This window comes from Hyperolius riggenbachi, chromosome 11 (assembly GCF_040937935.1).
Source record: "Hyperolius riggenbachi isolate aHypRig1 chromosome 11, aHypRig1.pri, whole genome shotgun sequence".
In the NCBI taxonomy this organism is placed as follows: domain Eukaryota; kingdom Metazoa; phylum Chordata; class Amphibia; order Anura; family Hyperoliidae; genus Hyperolius; species Hyperolius riggenbachi.
The window spans coordinates 157581829-157600414 of NC_090656.1; the positions used below are offsets into that span (position 1 = coordinate 157581829).

At 45.2% G+C, this 18586-nt stretch overlaps 1 protein-coding gene and 1 long non-coding RNA gene across 3 annotated transcripts in view; one reads left to right on the forward strand and one right to left on the reverse strand.

Annotated features, from left to right (window-relative positions):
• The window catches only part of LOC137538459 (uncharacterized), a 145618-nt gene that overhangs the window by 21989 nt on the left and 105043 nt on the right, over positions 1-18586 (forward strand). The gene's annotated exons all lie outside the window — the stretch shown is intronic.
• LRRN4CL (LRRN4 C-terminal like) overlaps positions 1-18586 on the reverse strand; it is a 67635-nt gene that overhangs the window by 6699 nt on the left and 42350 nt on the right. Inside the window, exon 2 of one of the 2 annotated variants that reach the window (XM_068260671.1) lies at positions 1545-1628. The exons of the other annotated variant lie outside the window; for it this stretch is intronic. Within the exon in view, the coding sequence (XP_068116772.1) occupies positions 1545-1628 (84 nt within the window). The remainder of the gene's footprint in view (positions 1-1544; positions 1629-18586) is intronic. 2 annotated transcript variants of the gene reach the window in all.

Here is an 18586-nt window from a genome sequence, read left to right on the forward strand (position 1 = left end):
GCTGATGACCATGTTTCCGACCTCAAGATAGTAAAAATCATCTCCCACAGCAGTGTTAGATTTCCTGATGAGAGTTGGGTAAGCTATGCAAGTGGTTACTTCTACAGAATAAATGAGTCATTTTAAATGGAAATCTCTCTCTCTTTCTCTTTTAATTTCCCAGTGCAAGTAAATGTATGGGTGAATGAAATATTTCCCCTCACTTTACAAATCGGGCACCAACAGTAATCAAATTCAAAGGAAACCTAATGTGAGAAGCAGAGGTGCTCGGATAGTACTTTTTAAAATCCGACTTGATCCGGATACCCTGAAATCCGGATCCGGTTCGGATATCCGAATCTGACCTTTTAGATATCCGCGTGAACGCGGATATCCGGATGCATTATCCGTGGATATCCGACCTATTCAGATATCTGGATAGAAAAACCGGAAGTGCCCTTTAAAATGCTTCCAAAATGTTTTGAAAGGTGAAAAAACCCTCCTTCTTCCTCCTCCCTCCTCCTCCCTGTTCATGGATTTTGTCTTCCAGGGATTTGTAGGATGCCAAAAGCAAGCTCACATACATTGGCCAGGAATCGAACTCAGGTCTCATCCTCTCTCCCTCTCTCTCTCTCACTCACTCACTCACTCACTCACTCACACTCTCTCTCTCTCTCACTCACACTCTCTCTCTCTCCCTCCCTCCCTCCCTCCCTCCCGAATTTTCAGCTTAAAACCATCAACGGATACCGGCGGAATTTCACTGGCAATTTCGGTATTCCGCCGGATTGAAAAAGCAATTCTGTTCTGACCAAATGGAACGGAATGACCAATTTCCTCCCGGAATCGCAGGAAATAAAATTCCGCGGAAAGCGGTGACCATCTCTACTAGAGAGAGAGATGAATCTACATGGCTATCTGGGGTTCTCTTTGGACAATTGTTGAACACAAAAGGCAAGGCCGTCCCTGGGTGGGCTTGAACCACCAACCTTTCGGTTAACAGCCGAATGCGCTAACCAATTGCACCACAGAGATTGTGCACTCAGTTGCTGCTAAATGATTTTATGGAGATGTATGTGTGTCTTTTGGAGGGAGGAAGTAAGTCTGCTCCAAGAATGTTTAACACCACTTTTTCCTACAATGAAGCATTCACTGTGTGGCAGTATAGTGGTAAGCATAGCTGCCTTCCAAGCAGTTGACCTGGGTTTGATTCCTGGCCAATGTATGTGAGCTTGCTTTTGACATTCTACAAATCCCTGGAAGACAAGATCCATTAGGAGGGAGGAGAAATTGTATCTTTGTAATTGGTTTCGGATCCGGATATCTGCAATATCCACGGATATCCGTGTCATGCGTCCAAATATCCGCAGATAGCTATCCGGATTTTTAAAAAATCCAGAATCCGAATCGGATAGGGTAAAAAAGTTTGGATATCCGGGTTACCTGGATATCCGAAATCCGGATGAGCATCCCTGGTGAGAAGAGTAAAGAAAATTACATTAAAGCGGATGTACAGCCTAATGTAAAAATCTAGTATGTTTCCTATAAAAGAGAGTTATAGTTACCTGTGCTACCTTGTCCCGTGAAGCCATCCCGAAGGCTCGCCAATCACCTGACCTCTGGTGTGTGGCCCCATTTACACTCTCTACCTGAAGAAAAATGAAAGATGTTTACTGCAGTAAATATTTTGGCGTTTTTCTCTGGAGAGAGAGGGGAGGCGGGGCCACGTGCCAGAAGAGGGGTGATTTGGGGTCTTCAGGACAGCTTCACAGGACAAGGCAATGCAGGTAACTATAACTTTCCTTTACAGGAAACCTGATAGATTTTTACATTAGGCTAGAGATACATTTTTTCCCCTTCTTTTTTAAAAAAAACAAAAACCTGCCTCCTGCAGCCATAATGATCTGTTAGTTTCTGAGTCACACAAATGGAAGAAGCACCCAACCAGCATAATCAGAGGGTAGCCAGTACATGTGTTCATGCAGGATCAATGTTTCAGACAGGTAGAATATGAGCACAACATTTAACAGACAGTTAACCTTTTTTACAGGAAGCCAATGTGATGACTACTGAAAATAGTTTTATTTATGTCGTGTAAATTTTGCTGTTTATTGTATTTTGCTGCTTACTGTATTTTTTAGTTTGTGTACAACAGTATAGTGCTGACCAGGACTGGTAGAGACTGGTCCTTATCTCTGGTGCATTGTCTTCTGATTATCTCCTGTTGTGTAAGTACAATGCCTGAGAGACAGCTAGTCTGCAGTTTATCTATCAGGCTAGATTCATAGGGCAGAGGGAGAATTCACAGTCAGTTGAGCTTTGGAGGAGAAGATGTGAACATTTGAAGCTTTGTCTCCCTTGCTGTGGATAGACTTTGCTATTGGAGACACATGTGGATTGGTATTCCGTGTTGCTGTTTGTAGCTAAGGATTATCTGTTTATGGCTATGCTAACTGGACTGTTGATATGTTCCGAACAATTGGAATAAAAATATTGAATTTATTCCTTGCGGTTACATATTACATAGTTATTTTGGTTGAAAAAAGACATACGTCCATCGAGTTCAACCAGTATAAAGTACAACACCAGCCTGCTCCCTCACATATCCCTGTTGATCCAGAGGAAGGCGAAAAAACCCTTACAAGGCATGGTCCAATTACCCCCTAAAGGGGGTTGCCTGTCTAACCAGTGTCACACAACTATATCATCACATTTGGTGAGCAGCGGTGGGATACAGGACACTGGTATAGCGACAGACAGCATGGAGGAGGCCTTAAATGAACTGCAGCTGGGAACACTACGAAAACTATGCCCTAATCATGGACTGAACCCTGCAGGAAAGAAGAGGAAGGGACTGGTAAAACTATCGATGGATTCAGCACAGAACAATAGTACTGCAGATGTGATGGCTCTTCTAACTGGGATGGAAGACAGAGGTGAGCAGCAAGCAGGAAGCCCTAATCCCCAGTCCCAATGGAGGGATCAAGTGAGTACCTCAAATACTGATATGCCTGATATGTACCTGACTCTGCTGAGACTGATTGGTGACATGGTACTACGTCAGTTGGGTACAGCTAATCCGACTTCAGCATCAGAGCCTGCATTTAATGTGGTACATTATATCCTCTGTTCCCTACTTATGATGAAACTAAGGACATTGTTTCCTATCTGCAGACATTTGAACTATTGTGTGATACCCATGCAGTGCCCACATTGGAATGGCACCGCATATTACTTGGAAAATTAACTGGCCAGGCTAGCGAAACATTCCGTGCACTGCCTCTCTCCCAGAGAATCAATTATCCTGCAATGCGCCCTTCTCACTCGCTATGCAAAGACACCAGAGGCTTACCGTAAATCCTTCCACACTTTAACTAAAGGAAAGTGAACCTCCGGACTAAAAATCTACTCAGCAGAACTGAAAAGGCTTGGTGTTTATTTAACAGTTTCACAGCATCAGAACTTTGTTTTTCTTACCAAAGCATCATTTTTACCTTCATTTTTAACTAAGCTCAACCCATCAAAGAAAAAAAGCCCGGGTTTTTTTTCCCTGATGCTGTGCAGAGCATGATGGGATTTACTATGTTGTTATTCACGTTGCCTAGCAACTGGGAGAGGTTATCAGGACACAGGATAGTTGGAACTGTGTCTCATGCTCCATGTCACCTCCTTTCAACCAAAAAGATGGCTGCCATCATGAAATCAAACATTTGCCTGTTCTTTTAAAACACTGTGGGTGAGAGATTATATTACCTATCTATTTTAATTAACATAACTAATGTAACTTAATGACAGTATGTTTGTTTGGGCTGGAGTTCCTCTTTAAGGATTCACATATGGAATTTGGTCTGAAGCTTTCCCACATGTTTAACCAGTGGATACAAGGAAGCAGAGTGCAGTCCTTAGAAGACCTGAAGGAACTGTGTCTAAAGGAACAGTTTTTTTAAATGTTTGTGACCGTGAGGTAACAAAAGAGGAGAATGATCCGCATCACCTTCAAGCTTTATCTGTTTATTCAAGTGAAAAACATACAAAATTTAAAAAGAACTTCATGGCAGGATAGTCCACTGTTTCAGGCTCCTGTCCATCTTCATCCTGCCTAGTTCTTAAATAACATACAAACACACCCAAATATATATACATATAACCAATCACAGATCATATACTAATTAGAGGACCTGATGGGAAACAGCCTATTTAAATATCTAGTCACACCTGGGGGTGTTGGAGGTGTGACTAGATATTTAAATAGGCTGTTTCCCATCAGGTCCTCTAATTACAAATACAAAGAAACCGCGCTGATAAATATTAAATATGGGTGGCAGCAGTGGTGCGCTGCCCTATTAAATGGATAAATCACAATGCAAGCTCGGAGGCTGCGCACAAATGTTCACTGCAATCAAGTCTCTATTAGGTACAATCCTGTAAAGGAAACAGTAGAACACTGTTGATCCAATACACAGACAATCCAGTGCTTTTTCCTAAGTTGCAGGCTTGTTCTTGCCAATGATCACCTTCAGCGAGTAAACACCACCACCACACCCCTCACAGTGGGCACTCACCGCAATAATATGACCCTCTATTAGGTGGGTCTTCAGCGCTTATGGGGTCATCAGGCCGCCCCCTGCCACTCAGGAACTTTATCCACTCAATGAGACTCGTACAGGAACATATACACTTCTAGAACATGAACAGAGCTCTCATAGCGTAATACTGTAAAAACAAATTTATTCTAAAAGAAATGCGCACTTACAAACATGAGGCTTGGTGTTGGGCACAGAGTTTTAATGGGCTCTACCCCAATCGTAGGCCGCCGGATCGGCTTGTTGCGCTGACTAGGTCCGCTTCCAGTGGCTCTCCACCTCGCCCCTCTGATGTCTGTAAGCTTGCTAAAAATATGGTCGCATGAGCTTGACCGGTTTCGTCGCCTAGGCGACTCCTCAGAAGCATATGCGGCCTAGATGCCATGTTGTTTTTATACCTATACTCCGGATCCAGTTTCCTCCCTCCCTCCCCTCCCTCTCCCCCGGAAGTGCTAAGTGCCAAAAATGTCACCCAATGGCTTTCCCGTATGCCCGGAATCTAGTTCCGGACTCGGGTTGCCATAGGAACGCGGCTCCTCATCCTCCTCCCCTTACGCGACGTCATTTGGATTACCATACCGCCACGCATGCGTAATGCGTATGACGCATGCGACTGATGGGCCACTTGAGTTACGGCTGCGCACGCGTAGCTCGCATGACGCACGCCTATCTCTATTCTGGGCCCTCTTGTGGTCAGCCTTCTCATTGCATGCCCCCATTTAGTTTACACTCACATATTCTGTTTCCCAAACTCCCTCTTGTGGCCAAGGAGCTAACTACACCCAAAGATTTATTTTAAATCCTCTCCGGGGGTTACCATTGGGGTATAGCCTTAACAATACTGTTACACTCTGTTAACAATACATATCTATAAAAAGCAGCACATACAATGCCATTACATCTGTTACAAACACACATCTTTAAATAAAGCTGAAAGGTAGATCGAGAAGTTAATTCATTAATCTAATATTCTATTACAAAGAAACATCTTTAAATAAAGCTGAAAGGTATGTCGGGAAGTTATATCATTAGTCTTATATTATATACACAATTCAAAGCCTCTCCCATAAAACCCCCCTCATTACTTTCAAATGCATTATTCTTACTGATCACACGCATATTACTTAGTATAAGTGAGTATTTCACCCTTCCATTCGAATGCCCCTATTTTATGTGCAATATCACTCCCACAAACATATAATTAACCATATAAACCATGATAACTATAAATTACTCTATATAATCTTTTTGTATAGTGCCCTAATTAAACAGTGTGTGCCCGTCTCAAATCATATGAAATGTGAACCATTGGAGGGCATTCGGTTGGGGGATCCACTCATCTACCAAAATATATTAGTCATTACTCAAAAAACAAACTAAGTCTATGTCGCTGTTCAGTCCCCTAGGTTTCAATGTGTCTAGCATATAAATCCATTTGGTCTCTCTTTGGGACACCCTTTTTACCATATCTCGCCCTCTCCACGGCCTGGTAACTTTTTCCACCCCACAGAACGATAGCAATGACGGGTTGCAATTATGCGCTTGCTTGAAATGGGCCGACAGTGTATGACTCGTCAGCCCCTTCGCAATATTGCGCAGATGCTCCCCTATCCTTTCTTTCAAAGGCCTCGTGGTCCTTCCCACATATTGGAGTCCACAGGGACACCAGGCCAGGTAGACTACAAACTTGTCATTACAGGTAATAAAATCTCTCATCTTGATCGTTTTACCATTTGAGTGTCCCGTTATTACATTCATTCTCTGGGGTCTGGCCTCTCTGCATCCTTTACAGTCCCTACATGGATGGTAGCCTGCTCGCTGCCATCCTCTAAATTTAGGCGGCATCTTTTTTGGCTCCACACAACTAGGGGCCAGTATGCTTTTAAGGTTAGGGGCCTTTCTATAAATAAATTTCGGCCTAGTGGGCAGGATTTTACTCAGGTCTGTGTCTGAGAGGAGTATCTCCCAGTGCTTTTCTACAATGTTTTCAAAAGTTTTATATTGACTATTAAAGTCCGTCACCAATGCATAATTATGTTCACTGGAGCCATTATTGCTTTCCCTGGCCCTATGTATAAGTTCTTCCCTATTTATCGATCTCACCCTCTGTATCTCCCCATCAAGGAACTGTTCTTCATATCCCTTTTCTATAAACCGATTCTTTAAGATACTAGATTGTTCCTCAAAGTCTTCCAATTTACTACAATTCCTTCTCAGTCTCATAAATTGCCCCCTTGGTACATTTTTAATCCATTTCGGGTGGTGCTCACTTCTAGTGGATATATATCCATTACGGTCTGTGGTTTTAAAGAACGTTTTTATTTTTATTTCCCTATCTACAACCATTAAGTGAAGATCCAAAAAATTAATTTCACTTGTATTGTGTTCATAAGACAGTTTTATATTCATATTGTTATTGTTTAAAATATCAAATAGTGATTCTAATTCTTCTTTAGTGCCTCCCCATATTATTAACAAGTCATCAATATATCTTTTCCAAACTGTAATCCTCCGTGATGAATATCGTGCCAAAACCCTCTCCTCCCATTTTCCCATGTAGAGATTTGCGAGGCTGGGTGCGAATCCAGCCCCCATTGCACAACCCCTATGTTGTCTGTAAAAAGCCCCCCCGTGCCAAAAATAATTTTTTTGCATAGCAAATCTTAATAATTTCAATAAAAATTCAATCTGATCCACTGGTAATTCACCATCTCTGTGCATATAGTATTCAACTGCCTCAATTCCCTTTTCCTGCGGAATGCTTGTATATAATGAAGCTACATCTGCTGTAACTAATATTTCACCCTCTTCTAATCTGTGCCCTTCTATTTCTTGTATAGTATGTTTGGTGTCTTTCAGTACACATGGAAGTTTACTCACTAACGGTTGGAGGAACATGTCTAAGTATTGGCCCAATCGGTGTGTGATGGAACCAATGCCACTCAGAATTGGCCTCCCTGGAGGGTTACAGGGGTCCTTATGTATCTTGGGGACCTGATATATCACCGGGATCCGTGGTGCATTGGGTATCAGGAACCTAAATTCAGCATTATTGACAAACCCCTTATTGAGGCCCTCTCTTAATATGGTTCTCAGTTCTCCCATATATATCTGTGTCGGGTCCCCTTTAAGTTTTTCATATGTATCTTGGTCACTGACCAGTCTGTTAAGTTCAGTTCTATATTGGTCCTTGTTAAGGACCACCACTCCCCCCCCCCCCCCCCCCTTATCTGCTGGTCGTATTACCAGTCCTTTGTTGTCCAACAGTTCTTTGGCCAAGTTCTCTACTCCCGCATATTTCCTGTCAGGTATCTCTCTAATTTCATTGCTCACCAGTTTCTTAAAGGCTCCAATAGCATGGAAGCCTGTCTCTTTAAAGGGGGCTTAGATGCTTTCCTTGCGTTGAAAGACATCCATGGCTACAATTACTAGGTAATGCCTAATGATGTTGATCCAGGGATTTTATCTGATTGCCATCTGGAGTCGGGAAGGAATTTTTCCCTTTAGGGGCTAATTGGACCATGCCTTGTAAGGGTTTTTTCGCCTTCCTCTGGATCAACAGGGATATGTGAGGGAGCAGGCTGGTGTTGTACTTTGTACTGGTTGAACTCGATGGACGTATGTCTTTTTTCAACCAAAATAACTATAACTATAACTATGTAACTCTTGCGGGTTAAAGATAGAGTTGTTTTTGAGGGAGGTATGTTTGTAGTTAGTAGGCGTGTTCAAATTATTAGCCCTATTGTTGGATCCCTCTCTCTTGCTAAAATACTTTTTAAGGTTTAACTTCCTGGTAAATCTTTCCAAGTCTATATATGTTGTAAATTTGTCCATCCCTTTTTTGGGGGCAAATTTCAGGCCTTCATCCAATATTTTTAGTTCTTTATTGGTTAGATTGACTCCACTGAGATTAAATATTCCTTCCCCTTTTACTTTCTTCTTTTTTTGGCACTCCCTTCTCCCTCCTCTTGTCCCCCTTCTGCGCCTCTTTTCCCTATTGGATAATTGGGTTCCTCCTCCCAGTCTGTTTGGTGTAGATTCTGTCCCCCCCCCAAAAAATGTTCAAAACTACTTTCCTGATTTATTGGATCATATCGGTTACTCAATGGTATATTAAAGTTCAGTCCTTGTTCCTGATGTGGGTTTCTATTAGGGGGTGGGTATTGCCCTGGTCTCCCCACTGGGTATCCCCCTCTCCCCCTAGATGACGGTCTCCAATTGGGTCTTCCCCTTGGTTGCCCTATGGGCGGGGGGCCTCCAATGTATGGTCTATAGGGTTCTCTTGGGGCCAGATATCCTCTCCCCCTCTTCCTCCCCCCTGTGCACCCCTACCCCTCGGGGTTTGGTTGGGTGGGCCTACTGGGGTTGCAATTGTCCCCTGTGTCTGAATTCCTCCTCCTTGTGCAGGATTTTGGGTTTCAGTATTGTCTAGTGCTTGTTGTTGAATAGCTTTTTTCTTTATCTGCCATCTGTAGGCCTCTTTGTTTTTGTGTGCTTGGTAGTCCCTTATAAGAGACAGGCTTCCATGCTATTGGAGCCTTTAAGAAACTGGTGAGCAATGAAATTAGAGAGATACCTGACAGGAAATATGCGGGAGTAGAGAACTTGGCCAAAGAACTGTTGGACAACAAAGGACTGGTAATACGACCAGCAGATAAGGGGGGGGGGGGAGTGGTGGTCCTTAACAAGGACCAATATAGAACTGAACTTAACAGACTGGTCAGTGACCAAGATACATATGAAAAACTTAAAGGGGACCCGACACAGATATATATGGGAGAACTGAGAACCATATTAAGAGAGGGCCTCAATAAGGGGTTTGTCAATAATGCTGAATTTAGGTTCCTGATACCCAATGCACCACGGATCCCGGTGATATATCAGGTCCCCAAGATACATAGGGACCCCTGTAACCCTCCAGGGAGGCCAATTCTGAGTGGCATTGGTTCCATCACACACCGATTGGGCCAATACTTAGACATGTTCCTCCAACCGTTAGTGAGTAAACTTCCATGTGTACTGAAAGACACCAAACATACTATACAAGAAATAGAAGGGCACAGATTAGAAGAGGGTGAAATATTAGTTACAGCAGATGTAGCTTCATTATATACAAGCATTCCGCAGGAAAAGGGAATTGAGGCAGTTGAATACTATATGCACAGAGATGGTGAATTACCAGTGGATCAGATTGAATTTTTATTGAAATTATTAAGATTTGCTATGCAAAAAAAATATTTTTGGCAAGGGGGGGCTTTTTACAGACAACATAGGGGTTGTGCAATGGGGGCTGGATTCGCACCCAGCCTCGCAAATCTCTACATGGGAAAATGGGAGGAGAGGGTTTTGGCACGATATTCATCACGGGGGATTACAGTTTGGAAAAGATATATTGATGACTTGTTAATAATATGGGGAGGCACTAAAGAAGAATTAGAATCACTATTTGATATTTTAAACAATAACAATATGAATATAAAACTGTCTTATGAACACAATACAAGTGAAATTAATTTTTTGGATCTTCACTTAATGGTTGTAGATAGGGAAATAAAAATAAAAACGTTCTTTAAAACCACAGACCGTAATGGATATATATCCACTAGAAGTGAGCACCACCCGAAATGGATTAAAAATGTACCAAGGGGGCAATTTATGAGACTGAGAAGGAATTGTAGTAAATTGGAAGACTTTGAGGAACAATCTAGTATCTTAAAGAATCGGTTTATAGAAAAGGGATATGAAGAACAGTTCCTTGATGGGGAGATACAGAGGGTGAGATCGATAAATAGGGAAGAACTTATACATAGGGCCAGGGAAAGCAATAATGGCTCCAGTGAACATAATTATGCATTGGTGACGGACTTTAATAGTCAATATAAAACTTTTGAAAACATTGTAGAAAAGCACTGGGAGATACTCCTCTCAGACACAGACCTGAGTAAAATCCTGCCCACTAGGCCGAAATTTATTTATAGAAAGGCCCCTAACCTTAAAAGCATACTGGCCCCTAGTTGTGTGGAGCCAAAAAAGATGCCGCCTAAATTTAGAGGATGGCAGCGAGCAGGCTACCATCCATGTAGGGACTGTAAAGGATGCAGAGAGGCCAGACCCCAGAGAATGAATGTAATAACGGGACACTCAAATGGTAAAACGATCAAGATGAGAGATTTTATTACCTGTAATGACAAGTTTGTAGTCTACCTGGCCTGGTGTCCCTGTGGACTCCAATATGTGGGAAGGACCACGAGGCCTTTGAAAGAAAGGATAGGGGAGCATCTGCGCAATATTGCGAAGGGGCTGACGAGTCATACACTGTCGGCCCATTTCAAGCAAGCGCATAATTGCAACCCGTCATTGCTATCGTTCTGTGGGGTGGAAAAAGTTACCAGGCCGTGGAGAGGGGGAGATATGGTAAAAAGTGTGTCCCAAAGAGAGACCAAATGGATTTATATGCTAGACACATTGAAACCTAGGGGACTGAACAGCGACATAGACTTAGTTTGTTTTTTGAGTAATGACTAATATATTTTGGTAGATGAGTGGATCCCCCAACCGAATGCCCTCCAATGGTTCACATTTCATATGATTTGAGACGGGCACACACTGTTTAATTAGGGCACTATACAAAAAGATTATATAGAGTAATTTATAGTTATCATGGTTTATATGGTTAATTATATGTTTGTGGGAGTGATATTGCACATAAAATAGGGGCATTCGAATGGAAGGGTGAAATACTCACTTATACTAAGTAATATGCGGGTGATCAGTAAGAATAATGCATTTGAAAGTAATGAGGGGGGTTTTATGGGAGAGGCTTTGAATTGTGTATATAATATAAGACTAATGATATAACTTCCCGACATACCTTTCAGCTTTATTTAAAGATGTTTCTTTGTAATAGAATATTAGATTAATGAATTAACTTCTCGATCTACCTTTCAGCTTTATTTAAAGATGTGTGTTTGTAACAGATGTAATGGCATTGTATGTGCTGCTTTTTATAGATATGTATTGTTAACAGAGTGTAACAGTATTGTTAAGGCTATACCCCAATGGTAACCCCCGGAGAGGATTTAAAATAAATCTTTGGGTGTAGTTAGCTCCTTGGCCACAAGAGGGAGTTTGGGAAACAGAATATGTGAGTGTAAACTAAATGGGGGCATGCAATGAGAAGGCTGACCACAAGAGGGCCCAGAATAGAGATAGGCGTGCGTCATGCGAGCTACGCGTGCGCAGCCGTAACTCAAGTGGCCCATCAGTCGCATGCGTCATACGCATTACGCATGCGTGGCGGTATGGTAATCCAAATGACGTCGCGTAAGGGGAGGAGGATGAGGAGCCGCGTTCCTATGGCAACCCGAGTCCGGAACTAGATTCCGGGCATACGGGAAAGCCATTGGGTGACATTTTTGGCACTTAGCACTTCCGGGGGAGAGGGAGGGGAGGGAGGGAGGAAACTGGATCCGGAGTATAGGTATAAAAACAACATGGCATCTAGGCCGCATATGCTTCTGAGGAGTCGCCTAGGCGACGAAACCGGTCAAGCTCATGCGACCATATTTTTAGCAAGCTTACAGACATCAGAGGGGCGAGGTGGAGAGCCACTGGAAGCGGACCTAGTCAGCGCAACAAGCCGATCCGGCGGCCTACGATTGGGGTAGAGCCCATTAAAACTCTGTGCCCAACACCAAGCCTCATGTTTGTAAGTGCGCATTTCTTTTAGAATACATTTGTTTTTACAGTATTACGCTATGAGAGCTCTGTTCATGTTCTAGAAGTGTATATGTTCCTGTACGAGTCTCATTGAGTGGATAAAGTTCCTGAGTGGCAGGGGGCGGCCTGATGACCCCATAAGCGCTGAAGACCCACCTAATAGAGGGTCATATTATTGCGGTGAGTGCCCACTGTGAGGGGTGTGGTGGTGGTGTTTACTCGCTGAAGGTGATCATTGGCAAGAACAAGCCTGCAACTTAGGAAAAAGCACTGGATTGTCTGTGTATTGGATCAACAGTGTTCTACTGTTTCCTTTACAGGATTGTACCTAATAGAGACTTGATTGCAGTGAACATTTGTGCGCAGCCTCCGAGCTTGTGCGCAGCCTCCGAGCTTGCATTGTGATAGGTCCTCTAATTAGTATATGATCTGTGATTGGTTATATGTACAGTGGTTTGCAAAAATATTCGGCCCCTTGAAGTTTTCCACATTTTGTCATATTACTGACACAAACATGAATCAATTTTATTGGAATTCCACGTGAAAGAGCAATACAAAGTGGTGTACACGTGAGAAGTGGAATGAAAAATCATACATGATTCTAAATTTTTTTTACAAATAAATAACTGCAAAGTGGGGTGTGTGTAATTATTCGGCCTCGTTGAGTCAATACTTTGTAGAACCACCTTTTGCTGCAATTACAGCTGCCAGTCTTTTAGGGTATGTCTCTACCAGCTTTGCACATCTAGAGACTGAAATCCTTGCCCATTCTTCTTTGCAAAACAGCTCCAGCTCAGTCAGATTAGATGGACAACGTTTGTGAACAGCAGTTTTCAGATCTTGCCACAGATTCTCGATTGGATTTAGATACAAAGTCCAGGTTAGCACACCATTTCCAAATGCAAATGCTTCAATTTATTGCTTCATAAGCACATAAATGACAATTGATTCGGGGCCACGGCGGGTCCCCTTCTTCAGATAGTGCAAACAAACAATACACCCATTAGTGCACAACAGTTATATACTCTCTAAGGTGGAAAGCCACCCATAGCAATCAAAGCAAAGCCCCTCCCATCTCACTGCATCATATGTAAACAAACATTTCCAAACTTCACAATATGAGCCATCAAACATGCCCAGCTTCATGTTCATGAAATCTCAATGTCACATATGCTTAACATTCAGGCTAGTTACGGTCGATGGTGCCCGCAGCAATAATGCCCACTCACCCATATATGTCAATTGCCGTCATTCATACCCCATTGGCTCCCAGCTTCACGCCATGGCCGCCGCAGCCGTTACCGTGCGCTCAACAATCCTCTCATCGGGAAAACCATGCTAGTTCCACCGCGCACGGGGTCCCCATGACGCCACTTCCGTCGCGTGCCGAACACATCGCACACTATATCACCATAGCAACCGTTGGGTGTGCCATTCGCCGTGTGCCGTAGACGTCACAATAGACGTCACTAAGGGGATTCCCAGCCCATCCCACAGCGTCACACAGTGGGTATGGGTCTGGGAACTCCGGCCAAATCTGTCTCTCATCTCTGCTATCAGTGTGGCGGGTGCATTGTGCGGTTGCCGAGGCAACCATCAACACTGCTCCCCGCATACATAGATCTGCATGAGGTCTGCACATAGAACAACCACCCGACGATACAGTAACATAATGGAGAGGCATTACTCTATGGCACCATCAACGTTACAATACATCCCTAGCTTATCATTCTGATAGATACCAGATAAAATTGCAGGGTAGAGGTGTAGCGAACGGTTCGCCGTCTAACTGTTCCAGGCGAACTTCGGTGGTTCGCGTTCGCCTGCACCAGGCGAACTTTTCCTGAAGTTCGATTCGCCCCATAATGCACTATGAGGGTCAACTTTGACCCTCTGCATCACAGTCAGCAGGCACATTGTAGCCATTCAGGCTACACTAAGCCCTGGAGCCCCACCCCCCTTTATATAAGGCAGCCTCCGGCAGCCATTACAGTCACTCGTCTGCCTGCTATTAGACAGACTAGGGCGAGCTGCTGCAGATTGTTCTCCTAGGGACAGATTAGTTAGGTTCTTGGCTGCTTAGCTTGCTCCTGGCTGATTATTATTGCTTTTATAGCACCCCTCAACAGCTCTTTTCAGAGCTAATCATGTACTTTTTTTTCTGTGTGTCAAACTGACACTTTTGTTGCATGCACAGCCTTGCTAATTCATAGTGTGTGTGCCACTGCCAGCAGCCCAGCACATTTAGTGACTACCTGTGTGTGTGACAGGGAGCTGCACATTGTACTACCCAGTACTGCATATACCCAGTACCTGTTGTGTTTACTTAACCCACCTCATCACTGCATATACCTAGCTTTGTGTTGAGTGAACCCAGCTCACTGCATCTAACTACCTGTTGTGTTGAGTGAACCCAGCTCACTGCATCTAACTACCTGTTGTGTTGAGTGAACCCAGCTCACTGCATCTAACTACCTGTTGTGTTGAGTGAACCCACCTCACTGCATATAACTACCTTTATTGTTCAGTAAACCCACCTCACTGCATCTAACTACCTGTTGTGTTCAGTGAACCCACCTCACTGCATATAACTACCTGTTGTGTTCAGTGAACCCAGCTCACTGCATCTAACTACCTTTATTGTTCAGTGATCCCAGCTCACTGCATCTAACTACCTGTTTTGTTGAGTGTACCCAGCTCACTGCATCTAACTACCTGTTGTGTTGAGTGAACCCAGCTCACTGTATCTAACTACCTGTTGTGTTGAGTGAACCCACCTCACTGCATATAACTACCTTTATTGTTCAGTAAACCCACCTCACTGCATCTAACTACCTGTTGTGTTCAGTGAACCCACCTCACTGCATATAACTACCTGTTGTGTTGAGTGAACCCAGCTCACTGCATTTAACTACCTGTTGTGTTCAGTGAACCCAGCTCACTGCATCTAACTACCTTTACTGTTCAGTGAACCCACCTCACTGCATCTAACTACCTGTTGTGTTCAGTGAACCCACCTCACTGCATATAACTACCTGTTGTGTTGAATGAACCCAGCTCACTGCATCTAACTAACTGTTGTGTTCAGTGAACCCACCTCACTGCATATACCTAGCATCCCGCCGAGATGGACAAAATGGAAAAACCAGGTAGAGGAAGAGGTAGAGGCAGACCCAGAGGAAGGCCACCAGGCACCGGCAGGTCTGTGCGAGGTGGTGTTGCTGTGATTTCGTGCGGACCTGGCCCAAAATACAGTGCTCAGAAGAAGGCACGTGCCATCACTTCCCAAAATTGTGAGGACGTGGTTGAGTATTTAACACAGAACACCTCATCTCCCGCAGCCAGTGCCACCAGCGCTAGTACAAACACCACATCCGCTGCATTTGACACTTCGCAGGAGTTATTTGGTGGTGGTGGTGGTGAAATCACTGATTTACAGCCACTACTGCAACAACAAGAAGAAGGCGCAGGTACACCACCTCATACGTCTGAGTTAGGTGGCGATAGTATGGACGTAACGTGTGAGGAGGGGGATGATGAATCACCTGAAGTTGGTGCAGTTGAGGAGGTGTCTGAGGAAAGCAAAGCTGGGCAGGAGGATTATGATGACGATTATACGGATGCCACGTATGTTCCCAGTAGAGGAGATGACCAGGGGGACAGTTCAGAGGGGGAGTCAGAGAAGAGTAGGATGAGACGACTCCATGATAGAAGCAGAGGGAGCTCATCCTCAGAAACAGCTGGGGGCAGTGTCCGGCGCCATGTATCTCCAGCTATGGACAGCCAGCCAACATGCCCTTCAACGTCAGCTGCTGATGCCACCGTAACGCCATGACCCCAGGGGGGCTCAGCGGTTTGGAAATTTTTTAACATGTGTGTCTCAGATCCGAGCAAAGCCATCTGCCAGCAAAAATTGAGCCGTGGAAAGGCAAACTCTCACGTAGGGACAAGTGCCTTACGAAGGCACCCGGAGAAAAGGCACAAACCGCTATGGCAAGAACACCTGAGGAAAAGCAGCACCCAAAAGACAAGCCACCCTCCTTCTCCTCTTACTCCTTTAGGTGCATCATCTTCATCCGCTTTCTCCCTTGCACCTTCACAGCCACCCTCCTCCACACTGCCTCTTCCCTTGAGCGGTTCCTTCTCCTCTGCCCACAGCAGCACCCAGCTGTCCGTAAAGGAAGTATTTGAGCGTAAGAAGCAAATGTCTGCCAGTCACCCTCTTGCCCGGCGTCTGACAGCTGGCATGGCGGAGCTATTAGCTCACCAGCTATTACCATACAAGCTGGTGGAGTCAGAGGCTTTCCGTAAGTTTGTGGCCATTGGTACACCGCAGTGGAAAATACCAGGCCGCAATTATTTTTCACAAAAGGCCATACCCAAACTGTACCGTGCAGTTGAGAGGCAAGTGGTGTCATCTATTGCGAAGAGCGTTGGGTCAAGGGTCCACCTAACCACGGATGCCTGGTCTGCCAAGCACGGGCAGGGCCGCTACATTACGTACACAGCCCATTGGGTCAACCTGGTGACCGATGGCAGCAAGCAGGGAGTACGTGGCTGCGCAGCGGACCTACTTGTCACACATTCCATGGCTTGCAGGCAGGCCTCCAGCCACCCCCTCTCTGCCTGCTACATCCTCTTCGCTGTCGTCATCCTCCTCCTCCTCCTTGGCTGATGCCGCGATCTCCTCTCCAGCTACACAGCCCGCGCACCCCAGGGCATATGCTGCATGCCAGGTACGACGGTGTCACGCAGTGTTAGACATGTTTTGCCTCAAAGCGGAAAGTCACACTGGAGCAGCTCTCCTGGCTGCTCTTAACAAACAGGTGGAGCAATGGCTGACCCCGCACAAGCTTGAGATCGGAAACATGGTGTGTGACAATGGCAGCAATCTCATTTCCGCGTTGAATTTGGGAAAGCTGACACATGTACCCTGCATGGCACATGTGCTGAATCTGGTCGTGCAAAGATTTGTGTCCAAGTACCTAGGCTTAGAGGATGTCCTGAAGCAGGCCAGGAAGTTGTGTGGGCATTTCAGGCGGTCTTACATGGCCATGGCACGCTTTGCGGACATTCATCGTAGAAACAACTTGCCGGTGAGATTCCTGATTTGCGATAGCCCGACTCGCTGGAATTCCACCCTGCTGATGTTCTCTCGCCTGCTAGACCAGGAGAAAGCCGTCACCCAGTACCTGTATCATTACAGTACAAGGACACAATCTGGGAAGATGGGGATGTTGTGGCCCAACAACTGGACACTGATGCGAAATGCATGCAGGGTCATGGAGCCCTTTGAGGAGGTGACCAAACTGGTGAGTCGCGCTGAGGGCACCATCAGCGACTTGATTTCCTACGCTTACTTCCTGGAGCGTGCCGTGCGTAGAGTGGTGGATACAGCTGTGGAGGAGCGTGAACGAGAACAGTTACGGCAGCAGGAGTCGTGGGAGCATTTTTCATCCGAACCCGATGTTTCCTCAACACCTGTGGCAGCACAGAGGGGGGAGGAGGAGGAGGAAGAAGAGGAGTCGTGTGGGGAAGGAGAGGAGTCAGACTCTGATGATGATGATGAGGAAGGTGTTTCTGTGGAGGAGGAAGAGGCGGCGGAAGAAGAACAACCGCGGCAGCCGTCACAGGGGGCTTCTGCTGCTCCACGTTCCGTGGTATTGTTTGTGGCTGGGGGGAGGAAGAGGAGTTGCGTCCCGTCACTGAGGAAAAGCAAGAAGAGATGGAGAGTACGTCTGCATCCAGCTTTGTGCAGATGGCCTCTTTCATGTTGTCCAGCCTGTTGAGGGACCTCCGTATCAAAAAACTCAAGGTGAATGACCTGTACTGGGTGGCCACGCTACTAGACCCTCGGTACTGGCACAAAGTGGCGGACCTGTTACCAACTCAACACAAGGCGGAAAGGATGCAGCACTTGCAGAACAAGCTGTTGATGATGCGTTTAAGGGTGATGTGGCTGCACAACGCAATCAAGGTACCACTTGCAGTAACCCTCATCCTCCCAAGTCCACGCAGGCAAGGACAGGACGCTCCAGCGATCTCAGGGTGATGTCGGACATGCGGACATTCTTTAGTCCAACTCCTCGCCATAGTCCTTCCGGATCCACCCTCCACCAATGCCTGGACCGGCAGGTAGCTGACTACCTGGCCTTGAGTGTGGATGTAGACACTGCGAGCAATGACGATGAACCCTTGGACTACTGGTTGTTCAGGCTTGACCTGTGGCCAGAGCTGTCCCAATTTGCCATTCAACTTCTCTCTTGCCCTGCCGCAAGCGTCCTGTCAGAAAGGACCTTCAGTGC